Source organism: Melozone crissalis, unplaced genomic scaffold (assembly GCF_028551555.1).
Source record: "Melozone crissalis strain CALT ecotype California unplaced genomic scaffold, PUWL_Pcris_2 ptg000027l_1, whole genome shotgun sequence".
Lineage (NCBI taxonomy): Eukaryota > Metazoa > Chordata > Aves > Passeriformes > Passerellidae > Melozone > Melozone crissalis.
In genome coordinates, this window is record NW_026535805.1 from 5,605,160 (window position 1) to 5,626,207 (window position 21,048).

A 21,048-nucleotide genomic window follows, 5' to 3' on the forward strand; every position below is an offset into this window, starting at 1 on the left:
AAACCTGCAGATTAAAATGACCATCAAAATTAAAACAGTGGTTTTTGCATCTATTTGCACATCAAAGTCAATTTTGCTCTTTGGAAATTACAGCATGAAGATCAAAAGTATAAGTAAAACGAAAATATCAGAGGTTTTCAAGGCAAAATAACATTTTCTTTACTTGGCTCTTTAGTGGCATAAGATTTCCCAGTGTAAGCTTGTTCCCAGATGCAAGCAGCTGCTACACACACATTTGTCCAGGAAACACATGGTTAGAAACATACACTCCTAATTTTAGTGAAGATGAATATTTTAAGGCCATCCTGAGTGAAATCGGAATACAAATGTTAAAACTGGCTTCTGTTCATCCCTACACAACGTGACAAGCATTTGCTTACTCTAGGACTGCAGAGGAAGCTTTTAAGACCATGCATATTTCACCATCTACTTTGCTGCTACTTTGCAAAATTCCAGTGATATGAACTATTATTACCTCAGATACTGGAGGGTGGGCAAGGGAATCCTAATTCTGTTATCCATGATTTTTAATCTTGATTAAACCAAACTGGTAACCAGCAACTTCAGATGAGCATGGAGCCAGGAAACAAGAATATGAAATGGAGAAAGATTCAACTTACAATTAAATCTTGAATAAGTGAAATGGAAAGTATCCTCTTGGTGCCATTCTCCACAATTACTCCAAGCCAATTAAGTGCACCCCAGTACCACAGATAACTCTGACCTCCGTGCCAGTAGCTCACAAAGGCAAAAGTGAGGGCTGTAGATAACAGTGTTCCAAGCAAACTGGACTGAGATCCTCCCATTGGAACATAAATGTACCTGCAGGTGAAATGACAAATATGCAGTGCTGTTAGAGATTTCACAGAAATCTCAGAAAAACATCCACCACAGAACAAATGTGTCAATTTGTAGCATAAAAAAGAATGTGAAAAAACTACCTGATGTGTTCTATTTACAGAGCTTGCCCTATTTTCTGCAAAGCTGCAGATCACTTCATGAAACATGTGCATGTACCATTTGGCAAAAGGACAATTTTGTGGTCCTGGGAACTCTGCATTAGGCAAATACTTAGCACAAACTATATTCTCAAAACTGAAATTAGCAAATATTCAATTTTTTAAATTGGAATAGTTGTAAGTCAGCTACAGAAATTACCTGTAATCTTCATGTGAATTTGAATTATAAGATTATTAACAAAAAATTTAAAACATTATATAAAGTCACATACAGTCACAACCCATAGACGACTGTAACCCATATGTCAGGAATGTAGATGCATGCAAACATACTTTATTACTAAAAGGTTGTAATTTCTTTCCTTTGAAATATTTCATTAAAAATTATGTGAACTGTAAATAATTCCTATCTGGTTCTTCTATTACACTCTCAGGATCATGTCAGTCATATGACCTTTGGGGGACTCGTACCAAAAACGCCTGGAAACCCATATGAAACACTCTCCATGCAATTATATTCTGCATTTAAAATGAACTCAGGAGTCATAACCTTAGTCATTAATTGATGCTTATAAGTGTCCAGAAAGCAGTGCTGCTTCAGAAAAAATATCAGAAGCAATGGGATTCTGAAAGCTGACACTATTTTGTGGGTCATTTCACTTCCAGCCTGAAGAGCTACATCCACTCCCATCATTTTCTGATTAAGGCATGACCACTGGCCAGACACTGTCTGAAAGAGTTACATATTTCTGTCAACACTTTGAAGAAGCCCATCAGGCAGGGGAGTCACCACCCAGCTCATGGGTACCAGCAAGGAGATGTGGTATCTGAGAACCACCAGTGACAGCTCTCCTCAGCTGTCATTCCTTTGGCATGAAAGTCTGTACTCATATCTGAGACTATTCCTACTAACTAAGGTAATTCAGGGATTTTTTATTTTCCAGTGAAATTTTTATCTCTAGTTATCAGTTTTCATATTCAGGGATAAATATCATTTTAAAAATTTAAAAGGGAAATTAACACACTGCTTACTTCTAATCTTAGGAAGTAAGAAAATAAATAATGGGGAAAAATACAGTGATGAACATAATTAAAGGGTAAACAAAAAGTCATTAAAAAACAAGTGTCAAATGCTCTAAATTCTTTCTTAGCATAACATCAATACAGCTTTTTAATTCAATCTGCTACAGGGAACATCTGATTACATGTTTTTCAGTATAGGTGTGCTTTTTCACTAAGCATATGAAAAATAAATAGAAATTAAGATCAATAGCTTCTATTTATGTTGTGCTTTTCTTCTCTCCCCCCTTCCTATGTTTGAAGAGACACTTGCAATTGCAATCCATTAATCTAATGGCAGAGGGGTTTATCCCAGCAGTCTGCAGGCAGTGAGTGTCCTGCAGGGCTGTGACACAGAGGATAAAGACAGCAGAGCTGCACAGGCAGCCTCCACTGGCAATGGCATTGCCAGGAAGAGCTCAGCAGCATCAACACATTTGTTTCCAATTGCAGCTCAGTTTAGGTTGGCCTGAAGGGCTTTCAACTTACTGTGCAGAGAAAAATAGGCTATTTTCTGATTCTTAGTGTTTGACAACAGCAGCTAGATAATTGAGCAGCAACAACTCATAATTCTGATTAATGTTAAAGGTTAGTGAAGTTTTAGCTTGTAGGGAGGCTGATGGCAAACGTGCAACTGAAAATCCACTACCTGAAAACCTGTTTGGAGAAGGACAGCAGGCAAAAGGAATAACAAAATCTTTACTAACACTCTGACCTTCCCCTCCAGTACTGTGGAGAGCCTGCCTCCCTGCCCAGAGGAGAAATGGAAAGCAGAAAGCAAAGCCTCTCTCCTTCCCTGCTAGTGCCACGTGGAATTGGACAGGCAGCTGGCTGCCATTCCTTGTCACAAGGGCAGTGGCCACTCTCAGACCATGTGTCTTGCCTTCCCCTGTCAGGGCAGTTTTACAGAGATTATAAAGGATTGATAGATGTTGAGTCATTTCTCTTGAACAGAGTGAAGAGCAATTCTGTAAGTTTCAGTATTTTTCACTCAGGAAAATCTTGTGAAAAAGTCATTACAGAACACGTCAGGGGAAAAAAGTATTTGCTGCCTTATCATCCATGCACATCACAGGCAGTGATGTAGGTGTGCATGCCCTGCTGCACTGGCAGGCTTGCCTACAAGCAATGGCAACTCTGCAGGGGCAGAGCATGGCTCAACACCAGGCACTCTGTGCTCTCTCATTACCAAAACACTCCAACAGCCAAAACTGTCCTGCAAAACAACCATGCCAGAACTCTCCTTGCTGCAAAGATGCATTTTCCTTATTTTAGAGCAACCTGGTAGTTTGAGAATCTCATTTCTCTATACTTCCCCTGTGTGTTTACACAGAAGAATACTCATTTGATTACAAAAAGCTGCACAAACACTTAAGTGTGAGGGAGAATAACCCTGGGAAAAGCATTATTAAGCCAGATGATAGAAGATATTAGTTCTGTATTATCAACAACACAACACACAGTTTGTAACTAACAATTTGGTGTGTTTAACCTTGTCCAGCACCTACACCCTACACAGCCCCTCGTTCACCCTTCCCCATGGGAAGAAAAGGAACCTCTTACAGTGCATTCAGAAGCTTGTGCTGCCCTCCACTTTAGTAAGGAAATCTGTGAGGAGGGAAGGAAGGAGGCAGGGAAAGAGTTTAAGGGGTAATGGCTACTACAAATCAATGTCTTTTATATCTGCATGATTCCTAACTTTTCTTCTTCTTACCAATGCTTCTATCTACCTGCAATCTTTCCCTGCAGTCCCTCTGTACTGTAAACCCTGTACTTTACTCAGGGTTTACACAAATGGAGAGGTTGCTGTAGAACATGCTGACCTGCTGCACCATAAGTAGAACAGCATTACATAAATATCTCATTTTAAGCTTCCATGCAGCTTTTAAGATTATTCCCATTTCTAATCACAGAAAATCCACACAGAAGTTCAAAATCCCTGGTTTGGAGTCTATTAGCACATAAAAGTAACCATGGGTACTCATGACAGCCTAACTCAACTCAAAGGAACACCCCTGTAGTAGAGTTTCTTAACAGGTCTTGAACAGATGACACATTTATTCTACAAGTGTAAGGAGGGCAGAAAAGCTGAAAAATCTGGCAGCAATATACAACAAATTTATTTTAACTCACATGCAGAAAAAGAAAACTCAGCAGTTACTTGGTGGTAAATAAGCCAAAAGTGGACTAACAAAGGAAAGCAGCAAAATATTTCGCAAGGAGAAAAGGATGTTGAGTTAAGTAGATTTGAGGGTAGTAATTGGTCATGTCCCTCCAGGCTGTGTTAGAGGGATGGCCAGCAATGGTGCCCCTTAAAATCCATGAAAATTACAGACAAGAAGATTAGACCTGTGGAAAATGCTTGGTATCAAAAAAATGCAGGCTAGGTGAGTATTTAAAAATAAAACATTAACTTAGGGGGCCAAAAGTCAGTCACTGCCAGAGCTTCAAAGGAGAAATTTGAAGGTGAAGGAACAGCAATTTCTAGGCAGACTATCAGAGGGGAACATGGAAACACCTCAGGCCAGGCTTTGCCAACCATCCCTGGGCTGGGGCTGGCCAGACCTCCCTTAAGGACAACAAGGGAAGGTACTTCATGCTGTCAGAAGAAAAAGTTATGCATATTACATGGAGAGAAGGGGGAAGAGAACTCCATGTCATTAGAATCTCAAAACATCTGGGGTGTGTTAGAAGCACATAAATACAAATATTGAGAGAATGTTATATAGTAAAAATTATTCGCACGCACACCCCCATACCTGACATGACCAAACATACATTCCTAGCCTTCCCCTCCCAAGGCAAAGATGTCAGACTTAAACATATCTCTGTGTTTTCTATCTTTCTATTTCTCTTTTGATTTCAAACTAAAACTTACATGCAATCAGACATGCTGCTTTCACAAACAAGGCATCCTTTGAATGTGCTTTTCCCAAAGTGCATTACTTTTAGTCCAGGTACAGCACTTTAAATTACCTTATCCACAGCCAGCAAGCTGTTTCATTTACACAACTTATCTTCATTTTAACTCACTAAGCGAACATTAGAGAATTGGATAAAATATGCAAATGGTACCATTTAAATCCCTACAGTAATGCAAACACAAACATAATAGCTGAAGTATTTAAAAGTGACATTTACTTACAGAGAATACCTTCTAAATCCAATAACCATTTTGTTAGTTTTCTTGAAGTGGTAATCTCCAGAACAATCATAAGAGATCTGACAAGCATTGCCTTGAAAAACACACTACATTATAAAGTTTTTATTCTGGTAACTTCAGAAGACCTCTAAAACAAGCATTTTTAATCAGTTAAGAATCATTCAGGAGGGCTATTATTCCTTGAGACCTCCACATACTGCTCTTACTTGCACATGTAATTTTAAACATATTTAAATTTTGAAGAAAGTGCAAGTAAAGCACCCATTTAACTGCTGCTCTGTCCAGGACCTTTCTTCAACATGTGCCTGAACTTCCTCCTGAAGTAAGGTAATAAAGCAAGGTGCATGCTATACATGATTTTTTCCCCTCTCTTAGGCATTGATCTTGGAACATCTAATCCAGAATGAGGTGAAATGTGGAAAAAAAGAAAAAGTTAATTTGCTTGCAATGGTGAAGTAAATACAATTAATATATGGGGATTTTGTGTTTTATTTCAGGGAACATTCCAATGTCTCTGTAAGTTTCAAGCATTCAAGGGTTAAGTGTGTGACCATCACAGGGTTTTGAATTGCGCAATTACAGAGACAACACAGCAAAAATTTAAAAAGCAATAATGCAGTTTTCATCTTGCATCCTGACACCAGAAAGCACCTGAGGCTCTGTACAGGGAGGGTGCTCATCTGTGGACACATGTGAAGAATCTTGTCCAGGCAGCATTATGCTGGTGCTGGGCTTCCTTAATTCATTTGGTTTTAATACTCTCTTCATGGCCTTAAACCATTGATTTTTTTCTGCTGCATAATTAAAAGGTGTCAGGTGCAGCTCTGCAAATTCCTCCTTCTGGGTGAGTTCTCACGATTCCTGTTTTGTCACTTCACTTTTGACACTGACTTGAACGGAGCTACTCAAAGTCCATAAATAAAGCACACCTCTAAGTCTTTGCAAGACTGGGTCCTACAGGAATAATTTGTTTTACATCACAGAAACATCTCCCATAAACATGACTTTGAAGACTGAGCTATTCATATTTGCACCTGAAATAAAGAAATAACCAGAGATATCTGGAATACCATTTTGCAAAGTTTTCATTAGGAGACTAAGCCTTGTTCTGTTAAACTCCATTTCTCACAGCCTAGCAATTTTGCTGGCTGTTGGCAAAGCTTTTTAAGCTCTATAAGAGACTCTTTCACCTCACCAGCTTAACCTGATGTTTAGAGACCTTGACAAATGCAGATCCTTTAAAATATTTAAGCTGATGTTGGCTGCAGGCAAGTCTTGTTGCATTACCACAAAAATGTTTAATGAGAAATTAAGTCCATTTGGTTTACAAAGCATTAATGAGAATACTCATATGCAAGAACACTCAGCTTTACAAATACGACCTGAATTCTCATTCACTTCATAACTGTTAGCATGTTTCCCAGCAAAGATTGAGTGTGAAGTTTCCTACCAAAAAACTGAGAAGTGTTTAAAGTACATTTCTTCCCTTGCATTCAAGACAAAAAACAATGAGTCGAGTCCATATGTCAAAGGGCAGGTAACTGCAGAACACTGAATAAATCATTTTGAATTCACTCTTCCAAGGAAGCTAATGTTTTCAAAGAGATTCATTTATTTAAAATGAAATTTTAATCTAAATCATAATATTTCCTTCTAATGGAAAAAGTTTCATTACTGATGGACTGCTGTGTTGAGTTTTCTTCCAGCTGTATCGGGGAAAGAAAGAAACCCTGCCTACCACCACCTGTTTGCAGTCAAATGCAAAACTACCAGTGAGCTGCCTTTGATCAGAATGGAAATGGGACAGCTTCCAGATGACCCAAGAGCCAAAAGACTGGTTATACCATTAAGTTTAAACCAGCACCCCAAACATTTTGCTGACAGCAGAAGCCTAAGTGTTATTACCAAAACAACCTAGAGTTAAGTACCTACAGCTCAGCTCCTGGGTGGTAGATGGCTGTGTCTCCTGCCTCCTCTCATAAGGATCTGCAGAGCCCCCTGAAGCTGCTCTGAACTCACCTCCCCTCAGGGGCCCAATTCACTCCTGATATTCACAACACACCTACCCTGTGCTGATGGTATCTAGGCTCAGCAGCACAACAGGCAGGCTATATACTCCTCTGCAAACACAGCTAGAAGAGGGATATATTAATAGCACTGTCACTCTCTGCTTACAAAATGGTAGAGGTCAGGCTCTTTGCCAGGGAGACCAACATATCTTGCCTCTCAGAGGAGTGCTCCAGCTGTCTGTTACCAGGCTGCCACCAGGCAGAAAATAAATGAGATACAAAGAGTGAATATGCAAGAAAAAAACAAGTCTGTGGCTAGGGCATTACCCAGAGAGGTGCAGATATTCCAGTCCCGATTTCTGCACCAGGAATTGCTCATTGTGCTCTAAACAATCATTAGACAAAATGCATAAGCAACACCATCAACAAAATAATTCTTTTTTTCCCCACTTATTTTCTTTACTTCTCCCACCTCTTACACTGGATGAGACAGACAACACAGAGAAATTCAGTGGGAATTACATGCTCCCTATTGACCACAAGCTATCAGAAAAGCAGAAAGGATGATTTACACTATTAAGCTGCAACTCAATAAAATCTGTCAAGAAACCTCATTGACTTGGGTTCAAGTTCTCCCAGTTGCATTGTAGAGAATTAGGATCCAACCTAAGGGCAGGGAAAAATGAAGCCCCTACAAGCTGCTCTAGGGTCAGCCCTATCAAACTCCACACATCACACGGGATATGCATGCTAAAGGTGGGACAAGACCTCAATAATTATCTCATATCTTCAGGTAAAACTCTGCAGGATTTATGACAGGCAGCTGTCATCACCAGATGGGGAATGGTGGGAATGAAGGCACCAGCACACAAATTCCAGCCATGAAACTGGGTGTACTTTAGGGACAGGGATCCAGCACCTCTCCAGCCAAAGGGACACCAGCAAATACTGTTACCCACATACATCACAATAAAACTGAGCAGTAAAGGACCTCAGGTATATTATTCTAGAATCGAAAAGGTGTCAGCTCCATGGACAGTGGAACTATTGTCCCCAACACAAACAATGAGGAAAGAGAATGAGTAACCTTTTACCTAAAGTATTATTTATACCTATGAGTTGTACCTTGATAACTAATCAAAGTCTTTGCTTGCCAAAGAGACTTTAAGAGTTTCATCAAGAGATTAGTCCTGAAAATTCTTATTAAAGTTTTAGCTAAAATATTAAATGAAACTAATTGCTGAATATGTTCCCAAATAATGTTGGGAGGAACAGAGTTCCTTTGGATGGTCCACGCTTATGGGCTGGCAAGAACTTTGTTAATGGGCTATGACTTTTAATGGAGTCAATGAAGGAATAGTAAAAGAGAACTGTACAACAGAACACAGAAACACAGTTATCAATTGAACAGGATTTAGTAACATTCCCCTTAAGAAGAAACCTAAACCTGCTGTAGTTAGGGGTCATAAAGTGAAACGACTTACATGCTTTAATTTTATTCAAAATGAAAATGGAACTTGTGCTGAAACAAATCAGTGTCAGTATTATACCACTCCCAGCTGCAATGCCATGTGAAACTCCATTGGCCTCACTGCATCAAGCACACAACAGAAGCCCACGTAGGAGCCCTAGATCCACCAGCAGTGCAATAGTGGGACGTAGGAAATCAGACCTCTGATACTGGGAATGGGACCTATTGGATATGCAAAGACAATGCCCATAAAGGATGGCTTGGTTCCTGTTTCCAAGCAGTATTAATGCCTCCCCTTAAGGAACTTTGGCAACAACCACAAGGAAGACTTAGGGCCAGGTGAACACTTTCCATCCAGGGAGTCCAGGACGAGCCACAATAAACTCCTTTGATTTTGGGAAGCAAAAGATTATGGTTCACTCTATGTCCCGTGCATGCTGCCTTGCACTATGGAATTTATATTAACAAGCTAAAGTGATTATTAGAAGAAATGGTGAACAGTATTATTAAAATATCAAATAGCACATCCTAGAGCTCCAACAAACATGAATGGTGGCTGTACAGAACTGCGCAGCCTCAGATTAACGGCTTGCTAGCCAGGGAGCAATGTGTGCTATTTTAGGACAGGAGTCTTGCACTTACATCAGTGATGGGTTTGAAGCCCAACAGACAGGAATCATTCCAACAGAAAGAGCAGTAGAAGACTAGCAGAGAGAGGAATATTCTTCTTGGTGGCATTGGCTTACTTCATGGCTACCAAATTGGAGACTGTTAGAAATGCAGTCGTGGCAGTCACTGTAATCACTGTAGTACTTGCTTGTATTATGGTTCAATGTTATAGATAATGTAACACTTTGTGCTGGAAAATGAAGTATTGAGACTTGTCTGAAAGAGACACAGTCCCAAGAAAAGGGGGGACTTGACAGACAACACAGAGAATAAAAACTTTTAGTTCCTTTGGAGTTATGAAATAAAGCTGAAAGACTAGCTAGAAAAATCAGATTAAAGAATGTAGAAGTAGACACACAGGATGTTAAATGTAGTTGGAAGCAGTGGATAAACAGATCATGAGGAACCTAAGTGGTTTCTGTGGCAAAGGTATATAACAAGAAACAGTGCATGCCCTAATAGAAGTTCAAGGTAAGGTCATTTGCAAAACTAGGGGCTCAGTAAATATGACCACTTTAGACCCCTTTAGATGACCCTCTAGACCCATAAAAAGACTTCCAGTAAGAGGCAGAGGCATGTAAATTACTTCTACGAAAGGGATTTTTATGTATCAGCTACGAAGTACATTGTAATGAATGTGTATGACCACAATGGATTAAATACTGTTGTAAAGTTTCACAACACACATTCAATCAGAGGAAAAATCTTCCAAATGTGTCCAGTGCTGTAATAAAGAATGCCTGCTTTCTAATACTTCAAATTGTGTTAGAGAGTTGATAATCTGGACTATTTCTATACCAGAGAGCCCAGCTCAAAATTCAGAACTCTGCATACCTCAACTGGAGGCTGCATAGGCAAAAATTTCCTACACAAATAAAACCTTTGCAACAAATCTCATCCCTTGCCATCCCTCCTCTCTGAAGCAACAGGATCCAGCTTTTCCTCTGCATATGCCTGCATATATCAAACTGTTTGTGCTACAGTTAGTGAAAAGCTGTTAAATATGTGTCATTTGTTGCTTTCACCACACCAAGAATAAAGTACTGTATTTTCTCTCTTCTCTTAGAAAGCTGATTTAAATTCCACAGGTGTAAGCACAAGCTATTTAGCTGTTCTGCTAATCTTAGTATGCCAGGTACATCAGAAAATATGTGGATTCATCTGCATGTGTGAATTCAGATGTTTAAAATACACTCATCACCATGCACTTAACAGCTACCTTTTCCAGCAAGCCTCTGTCAAACGAGTGCACAAAACACAGTCACTACAACAGAACCTATTTATTTTCCTCATTAAACCATTTTTGCTTGGAGACAAGGTAATAAAATTGAATGGCCCTCTAAAATTTGCTAGGTAACAGAAAGACTGTTTAATCTTTGCAGACTCCTTTGTAGAGAGTTTGATAATTCTTCTGCATTTTTATATCCCTTTGTACACGTGCATGTCCAAGGGCACTGTTAGTATCCACAGACCACACAGCAGTTTCACCAAACCATGAAATACCTTTGCTTCACTGGGCTGTATGGTTCTACACACAAACAGAAATCAAGGTGCCAGAAGACTTTCACTAGGGTGCATCAAAAATACAAATTTGTGTGTGACCAGAATAATGTTCAAAGACTCAAAGTCAGTGAAGACTTGGGTCTTCAAATTTAAACCAAAATCAACAAAACATACTTCAATGGATCTCTGAAATAAAGGTATGTAATTAATGAAATTAATTACAGAGAAATACAGAGAATACAGAGAAGATGATGCAAAAATTTGGCAGGAAACTTGAGGAATGTCAAAGTATCAGCTTAAGGAGAGCATGGCATTACATATTCCTCCAAACTGAGGGTGCACAAAATTTGAAGAGTTAGATTTTTCACGTTATTCCAAGCAGAGTAATTCACTCACCTCTCCTGAGCTCACATTTCTTAGAAAATGCACTTTGCAGTTCTGGGAAATGACTATTTATAAAGTACAGCCAAGGCATTGAGATGTCCAGGCAAAGCTGGGATCACTTAAGATTATACAGCACTTTCCACAATAAAGAACTTCTCTACACTCTCCAGCCTCTTGTCAAAACCCCTTCAAACACCAGTAGAGTTAAATCACCTCTGATGTAGAGTACAATACACATTTATCAGCCCAAATCAATCTAAGTGAGAATGAACATAAATTTAATTAAGCAAAGTGAAGCAAAATATTTACTTCTGTTGAAGTAGCACCCTTAAATAATGATCTCCTTTTTTTCTCATTTGTAAAGAAAGAATAGACACACACCCCTAACAACCACCAGGAACAGAGTTCACTCCAGATAAAAACTTAGGTGGAAAATGTCAGTTCCTGTGAAGTCAGTAGCAACAGAGGCTAGAGCTAAACAAACCAGTAAGTTTTCAACATAGAGCAAGAAATTATTCCAATGCAAAGGTAGAACATGAGAAAGAAATGCTATAGTTACAGCCAGAAATTTAAATACATATGTAAGGATGGGGAAAAAACAGTCTAAAAAAATGGGACAAAAACCAGGTGCATACTCAAGGAAAAGGTATTCGTAAAAGTGCCAGGGAAAAATCATCATTTAAGGTGTCATGGAAAGTTAAGTAGAAAATGTACCATAAATCTTATCCTGCTACGAGACTGAGCTGTTTATCTCTCCAGTTGTCTAAAGGTATTCTTTTTGTTAGAAAGACAGAACAAATAATGATTGATAAAGTAACGATTTTGCATTGATCCTCACAAAAAGCCCCAAGAGGGTGAATCAACAAAATTATTTTTAACTGTTAAGTACAAATGTAGGTCAGAAAAGACAGAAAACAGGTTAAAGACCATTAAGGATATCAGCAGCATTCCAATCAGTGTGCCTTGATGATATTCTCTGAAAGGTATTCAAGGAAGCATCTGGTTTACACATTGAGTCACCAGTGCTTGTTTTTCATGTTGTCCGCTTCTTGAGATTTCAACAGACTGTAAAAAGCAAACAAACTCATTTTCTTTCTTCAAAAGTCAGGGTAACCAACAAAAATAAGAAAATTTCATCCAGCTTGGGAACTGCTCAGCAAATTCCTCATGGTACTTGGGAACACAATATGAAATAGCTTGTGCTCACCTTATCCCTAGGACTGAGGGCTAGCCATATAAGAAATAGCATCCAGAGAGGTAAGGTAGTTTCAAAGAATTAAATAGAATCATCAACAGCAAACTGGCTTATTTTCCCTAAAAAACCTCAAGAAAAAAATCTGTCAGTTAAAGTCTAACCAGCAATCTAAAGAATGTCATGGTAAAATAGCTATAGATTAGCTTGAATTATTCATCAAATATTGAACAAAGCATTTAAACTGCTTCAATAACTGCTACCCCTCAGTAACAGGATGCAAGTACCTCCCTGAGCAGAAATCTCCACACCTGGGAGAGAATCAGACAGTACAAAATCCCTCCATCCCACTGCAGTTTTGCCATGAGGCAGTGAAGATGACAAAAAAACAAATGCATGCACAAACAGACAACGTCCCACTACACTAAAAGCACACATGAGGCTTTGGACCCCAAACCATGGGTGATGCTGGATGGAGGGAGAACATTTGTCCTTGACCCCAGCCCCACCTGGAAGGCAGCAGGCACCCACTGCTCTCAGCTATTGATTTGCCACCATCTTGCAGATGGCATTTTCCTTCACTGGAAAATGGCTTTTCCCAGTCACAAGCCATCACCTCCATGGGTATCACTCAGCCTGGAGAGCTGCAAGCACAGCAATATCCTACACTTTCTGCCTTCACACTGCAGCCAATCTCTGCCTCCAAGAGCCCATTCCCTTTCCACAGGTTCCTTCAGAAGGAAGGATTTGGTGGTACGGCATCCATCAGCTCCTGGATGAGACCCAAAGCCAAGAAGCAATGAAAAGGTACCTGAATTTCAGGTGTACCCTCACCAGTGATTTGACACTTTGCCCTGAAGCAGACTAGAAATACTCAGCCAGTTTAAGGAGTCTCTCATTCTCCCCTACCTCTTACCTAAACTTCTTAATTCTCAGTTATGAGCCCATACAGTGGCAGAGCAGAGCCATATGCACAGAATTCATGAATACCAAAAAGCCAAATGTAATTATGTGGGGTCAAGCATGTTGACAACATCCTGGAACATTTTCTGTTTACAATGCTAATGTTTTGTTTGACAGCACCACTGCAGAGATTGATAATGATGATCCATCATTACAGTACTGTTTATTAATGCTCAGTGAGAATTAATGTGAAGTTGAGTGGGCATAAAATGATACTTTCTCATTTTTACTTGCTTGCACAGTTACCATTAGTAATGCTAAGCTGCCTTCACTTGTGTCTCATCTTTTTCTACAAACTAAATATCCCCTAGTCCCACAACAGCAGCCCACTCCATCCTCTTCTTGTGACCATCTGGCAATTCTATGATTGTCTCAGTCTCCAGTCTATCCTGTACAGTGAGAACTAAGATGAATTTATTTGCTCCTAAAGGAAAAAGCCAGACTATATTTTCTTTTATTGTCAGCAAGATTTTCTTCATCAGTTTCAGATGGATAAGGATCTGCATTATGGGCTTTTTTTCATTCTCAAGTACCTTTTGCACCAAGCATCCTTTTCTCTACCCCCCAAAATTAGCCAAACAAAATATTTACAAAATGCAAGGATTGAAGAATCAGAAAGCTTTCTTGACCTTTCACAGTTACAGAGATCATGCTACAATATTATTTCAAGAGAAAAAAAAATTAATAATTGTATGTTTGTACTTATTTTTCTATATGTATTCACACAAATGTTCTGCATGTTTTGTGAGGTTTGTGGATGCAGGGTAGGGTTCATCAAGAAGAGCACACATTTAGCAAAGCACCAGGATAAAAATATATTAATTTACCACTAACTTAGTCTGGAGATTGGATTTAGCAGAGTGAACTTGACAGATATTTCTTTCCATTTGAATGTTAGTGCAATTTCCAGAGCACATGCATTAAAGGATTTCCATTTTATAGTTAAAACCAATGTTTCCTACATTAAAAACTCTTCACTCTAAAAACCTAATACCACATGCAAGATACAATGATTTTCTCATCTTATACACTGGGCAGAATAACTACAAAATTATGACCTGGCTGAAGAGTTTTCATCTTCTAAGCCTTCCTGCTTGTTTACTCTTACTATGCTTTCACAATCCATTGATTTTTTTACTTGTATATTTATTGAGAAGTAATTATCAAACCATCAAAAAAGTACAGTGCAAACTAAACCACAGTCCTTAGTGTTACTAAGGCTGCCAGTTAAATCCTCTTCCAAGCACATGCAGGGTACTAACTTGGCAGCTAAGCTGGGAGGTATCAGTGTTAAGCTCCAATTTTCCTTAAAGAAAAAACATACAAATGCTCTTCTCTGCAGCTCAGACTCTCTTCTGTGCCTTTATGGGACAAGCTGAGCATATGACACAGCCTCCTGAGGTAATCCCTCTTGGACAGCCCTTGTTCCCTCACTCCCTCATCACCTCTCCTCCGAGCAGGAGCGCACAAGCTGCCGCGGCTACTCCTGATATCTCAACAGGCAATAGCTTTTCTGCTCCTGCCTGGCATGATGAGAAAGGCTGGAAATCAAAGGACCTGAACATGCACTCATTTAAGCAAGCTCCAAAATCCCTTTAAAGCTATAGGGGACAGCATAAAGCCAGTAAATGTTGGTGTTACAACCTCTAAAGCTTCCACTGCTGGCAGAAGGTTGAAGATTTCCAGCAGAGCTGCTGCCATTCAGAACTGGAGGAGACTTTTAGCTCCTAGTGTAACAACCACAATGAATGAACAAAAGTGAATGCAGGAAACATTTAAATGATAAATTGAGTTTTACACCTAATTCTAGTTGTGTAATACACATTTCTTCACAACAACAATGCCTGTCTTCAACAGGATCATTGCACAGGACAGATATTATGCTTTGCTCATTGTATCTGAGAAAGAAAACCTGTTCATAATTATCATACATTTTGTAACCTTGTTAATAGAGTTCAATATTAAATCTGAGTACATTCTGTGATGGTAGTCTACCTGTGATTCCTGTGACTCTTGTTTTGCTGAGTAGGTAGAGTTTAAAATCAATGGCAAGGGCATTCTTTTCCATCTTCTACCTTCAGCTGCCTTTGCTATGCTTTTTCACTTTCTACAGGATATTTCTACAGCAATATGAAAACCACCACACATTTTAAATCAGAATTCTTCAAAGGTGAAATGATCAAGAAAATATATTTAAGACCAATCATTGGTTTTGTGAACCAAACATGTGGAAAATAATTTTTGTGTACTGCAGGCTTGATTCCTCCCTCTTGGGTTTTTTTGCACTTGGGTGCAAACAAGATGAAGAAATAGACTGCATCCATTGTTTACTGTGTAATCTATTCAACTGATTCACTTCTCTCCTGTTTTATTTAAAATTGAAGCTTAATATTGAAAATTAAAATCCCAGCATTATTTCAGCGTCACTTCTAGTCTAGTCATTGAGATTCAGTAATAAGGAAAGCATTCTCCTTCCACATTCCTTACAGCAAGAAATAAAGCAGCAAATAAGTTTTTGTTGAATCCAAGCATTTTATCTTCTCTGTGCATAATCCTGCAAGGATCAACAATACCACACAGCCATGTCAGACTGTAGACAGCACCCAAAATCAGGCAGCAGCCTGTACACAGTGCTTGACATGTGAGACAAGTCTGTCCTGTCCATGTTTCAAAATTTTCTAGTTGATAACGCTATTCAGGTTTAACATTTTGCCAGTTCAGATTAAATCCTTACAGTACAAACCCTGTTCTGCCATTACTGGCTCTGAAAGCCATTACGTGAAGGAACAAGACAAGTGATATTAGTACAAACCAATGGTGCATTTAAACTCTACTGAGTTAAACTCTACTGCCATGTTAGGCACAGGCCCGTCTTGTTTAATTGGACAGCATGTACATGCTTAACAACAGACAAATGTACTTACATAACATGTAAAACTCAAACCTTGTCAAGTGATCCAAGGCACTTTCCATTCATATATTCACCCTATTTTAAACAAATAGTAACTGACAGCACTTTTTTTTTTATTTCTCACAGGCTCCTGGACTGCACAGACTACTTTTTTCCAGCATACTCACTGCTACAAGTTTTCCTCTTATTTGCCATGCCTGGAGGACTCTCTCAGAAACCAAACCCCTTTAGGACTACCACTCACCAAATCTAGAGCACACGGACTGATCCAGCACTTAGCACGAAGTGTTCAACTATCCCATCCCTGCCTCTGGAAAAGGTCACAAACTAGGACAGCATCGTGACTTGCACAGTGCAGTTCCACCATCCTCAAGACAATACCCAATGTCCCTGACCCAACATTCAACACTTTTGGTAGGAAAGCAGTGAGCCCTGGGCAGGGTTTTCCAAGGCTACCTTGGTTTCATTTCTGAGGAGTCAGTATCTCTGTGCCAGGTCACGCTGTACCGGGATTATCACAGCTCTCGGGAGCACAGCAAGGCCTGTACCCCGCCAGCCATCATTCCCCTAACTCCATGGGAATTTCTCCATGTACATGTGAGAGAGAAAAGGAAAGAAAATGTCCTGGAGTGACTTTATGATGCTGGCATCCCCACTGTCTGTCTTTTTGCTCAGACATGTTGCTTTAAGCTAGGCAGAGAGAGAGAGAGAGAGAGAGAGAGAGAATGGGGGAGCGGTGGAATTTTTTCAGGCTAAATTCAAAACATAGAGATAAGGGTTCAGCTTTCTCCAAGCGTGTAGCAGTGTTCTCCAAGTTCTCTGCCACACACACAGAGAAAGAAATGAGGAGTTTTCCTTGGCTTTTCTGCTGGTTTTCCTTATTAGCTATGGCAAGAAAGGTTTTTCCAGGGCTGTTTTTTTTCTGGAACTGTTTGGCTTCTCTCCGGTCCAGAACACCAGGACAGTCACTCAGGGCACCCCCACACCCCTCCTCACCAGTTTTTTTCTGGAACTGTTGGGCTTCCCTCCAGTCCAGAACACCAGGACAATCACCCAGGGCACCCTCTGCTACCCTCCAGCTGCTCTGCAGCCTGGACACCAGATTTGAGCCCCAGAGGGACTGAGAGAGACTGAGCAAGCTGAGCCACACCCCGCAAAACGACTCTTTCTCTGAACCACAGAATGATTTTCTGAATTTACCATCTCTTCTGAACAACAAGAGGTTTCATTGTTCACTTTTTCATGCTTCTGAATACTTTCTTTGTTAAATACACAGGTTTTACCACTTTTCTCTAAGAAGATTATCTCCTGAACCGGTCAGGGGAGAAGCTGCTGAATTCTGCCCTTTAGGGGAACATTCCCTTCCAAATTTGTCCCAAACCAGGACAGAAGAAAATGTTTTACTGACAGCACTTGACTATGTCAAACATTCTCTATTGACTTCTGTTATAATACGAAAATAATTGTTTGACATGTCCACCTTCAAATCCTAGACTTTCTGAAGTTATCATGATTCTGGCATTAACAACAGAAATAACATGACTAAACAAACTCCCCAAACCACTTCACATAGACCCAAAGTTTTAACATCAGCTTCATCTAATAGCTAAGTGATTGAGCTCACACTTCAAAGCAAACATGGATAAGGATCCATCTAACTGTGCTGGCACCATTTGCAAGCAGCCTGCTCATGAGCAGGTTTGAAGAACTGGAGAAAAGACTGTGAAAAGAATTTAATGTGAAGATGAACAGTGCAAGGAAAAAAACCCAGCATAACATTTTGTTTCCTTTCAGCATAATTTTCTTCCTATACAACTAAAATACAAGACTCAATTTATGAAAATTAAGGCAGAGTGAAGAAGGAATGAGAGACAGAAATTAAGTGTATCCTAGAAATTTGACATTTGACCGATAATGATGGAAATGGATTTACTACCCATATGGTAATTATGTTTTCAAATTATACCATAATTATTCAAATGCAACTGACCTTGCCATGTATAACTCTTAAGAACTGCATGTACAGTAGAAAGAACAGATTTTAGACTGTTCACAAGCTGAAAGTTGATTATGCTGAAACATTGCATACCGAGGAATAATGTGTTCTGAGTCAATGAGAATGAGCTGACTGGAAACAAGGTGAGACACTAATTAAAGCCTGTGCAGCACCTGGAAATTGGAAAGTGATTTAAGTCCAAAGTGTCATTATTATCAATGTATGAACACATATCTCTTTGGGGGTGAAAGAATATATAGGAAGAACACTTATTCCCTAGACCTTCAGCTTATCTATGAATTCTCCACTGATGTGTCTCATGCTAAGGATCTTTTATAACAAATTTCTAGACTTTTCTAAATAGATATCATTTTCTTCTGAATATTTGGGAAAGTTACTTTCAAGGCAGATAAATTACCATGTTGCAATCAGTCTTAAAATGCATAGGAAAATACGTATCAAATACACAATCTGATCTAATAAGGTTCAGTAAAGCTTCACATATACTGATGCATGAAATAAATACATGGAAAGCCTTACTGCATCAGATACCAAATTAAACAAGATTTGTCATAACTGTCATGGTTAAAATGCAGATTCTGTTCTGTCACACAAGAAAGTTACACTGAATGTCATCTTAACATAGTTTCTTCTCTGCAAGTCCTGTGTGATTCAGCATACTATATCTATCCAAAACAATTCTCAAAAGACCTCTGTTTGTTCCAAAGTCAATTCCAGGCACTGGTAAGTGTTCTGTATTTCATTTGAAACAGTCTGTGCTTGTTCAGACATTATTGCTTGTTCTACAAACACTCTTATCCTACACCCATCGCTACAGTATCTGAATGCACTCTGGTTGTGTCTTGTGAACAAACAAACAAACCCACAAAAAATCAAAACTGAACCCACCATACTCTGCGGCTTACTCACTCATCAGAGAGGGAAAAATGTGTGTGCGATACAGCACAGCAGTATGGCACAAAGGGGGACTGCATACATATTCCAAAATTCATGGACACAAAGGTGATACCATGGCCCTTAGTTTGAGTAGGTGATCACTACCAAGGTGTGACTTTATGACTAAATGAATTAAATTCCTGGAAAGATCAATCTTCAACCTGCATGTAGAAAGATTCATTATCTTTGAGGGTTATGGTTGCTCACCCTGATTGGCCTCCCACATCTTCACAATGAAATCTTTTGGATCTCTCAGTCCCACAGGGCCCAAAATTTGAACTTAAGTAGTAGCGAGTAGGGTAGAAGTATACAGAATGTTAGTGGCCCATGGTAGTGAAGAGCTCAGTACTTAATGCCAAATGGACCATTCCATGTACATGATCACACTGTGGCAGTCTATCCAGGAACAAAGGTTCTCTCAGCAACAAAAGCTAAAAATGGACAGAGCATTCTGTGAGTGTAAGAGAAAGGTTTCAAGGACACACTACACTGTGCTGCTGAACAGCTAAGCTAGAGACTATCAAGACTGACTAAATGGTATAAAAAGCAACCAGTGAAAAAATACAAAACACAAAACAAAATCAAACAGTGTTGCACCAGAATCTAGTTCCTAATCCTGTCTTGTCCTCCCCTGACACTTGAGTCGTATAAGCTAGTACTTGACTGCACTACAGGAGAAAATTGCTTATCACATTTCCCATTATACTTTTGTAACTATGTATGAAAATAGGGATGCCATCTATAGATATGAAACATTGCATAATGACAGCCTACAAACATAATATGTCACCAGAGGAAAGAAACAAAGATGACAAGGAGGTTGTAAACAACCTAAATCAATCCACTGCAAGGATAATAAGAACCACCCTCAAAGTCACCCTTCCAGGGGTAAAGCCAATTGTTCATCATTTTTAACTGCATCTAAACACTTACCCTGGGAGGCAGGGGAAACATGTATATCACCTTCTGCTGCCAAAATGAGCAGAGCTCGCTGCCATGATCCCACCCCATAGCACTGAGTAACAGTGAACAACCTGCATGAACCACAGGAGTTTACATTTTCAGTATTTCCATGTGTGTTTGATGTGTAACCATAGTTCAACACAGATATTTTTAGAGAAACCTGAATTGCTCATCAGAGTACAGGAACACATCCCATAGGATACCATGGAAACACAGGGATGTAACAAGTGCTTTCAGGTCAGCCACAATGCCAAGCATGCTGTCCATCAGTGCCATGTCTGTTCCAGCCACCCACAGGAAGTTAATAAGGTGGACGTTTGGGATGTGAGAAAGCAGACTGACATGGAGCAGATACTGTAATTAGTTGGAATTAATGGTCATCCTTGATACTGCTATATTTTATCATCACCATCAAGAACTAGACCTAGACAGTGGCTAGAGGAGACCACAGCACCAAGCAGGTGAGCCGAATGGGCAAATCCAAAAGTTAGGACTGTCAGGCATTATAAAAGTTAGGAAAAAACATGACTTAGCATGAGAAGAAGAGAAAGGCAGAGCTAACTAATTGCTTTTCACAAGTTTCAGTAATTTTCCTGAGAAGTTTTCATTTTTTACACAAAGACAGTCAAAACCTGTGAAAAATCTAAGGCAAGAGAGGCATAAGATGGTAATGTTGGCTGCCTGAAAGTGTCTATCACACATTAGGGAAAAAAAGCAACACTTTTTTTTCCCCCGAATCAAAACTTACTGCATTTAATTTAGTACAATTCTATTCATTAGATGTACACTGCAAATCACATTAGGAAAGTTTGGTATCATACCAAAAAAGGTACCAAAGGAGTACTGGAG

The 21,048-nt window shown here is 39.4% G+C and overlaps 1 protein-coding gene across 2 annotated transcripts in view; it reads right to left on the reverse strand.

Moving 5' to 3' along the window:
* HHAT (hedgehog acyltransferase) overlaps positions 1-21,048 on the reverse strand; it is a 147,003-nt gene that overhangs the window by 72,011 nt on the left and 53,944 nt on the right. For both annotated transcript variants that reach the window (XM_054279692.1, XM_054279693.1), the window contains exon 10: positions 621-822. In XM_054279692.1, coding sequence (XP_054135667.1) covers positions 621-822 — 202 coding nt within the window. The remainder of the gene's footprint in view (positions 1-620; positions 823-21,048) is intronic.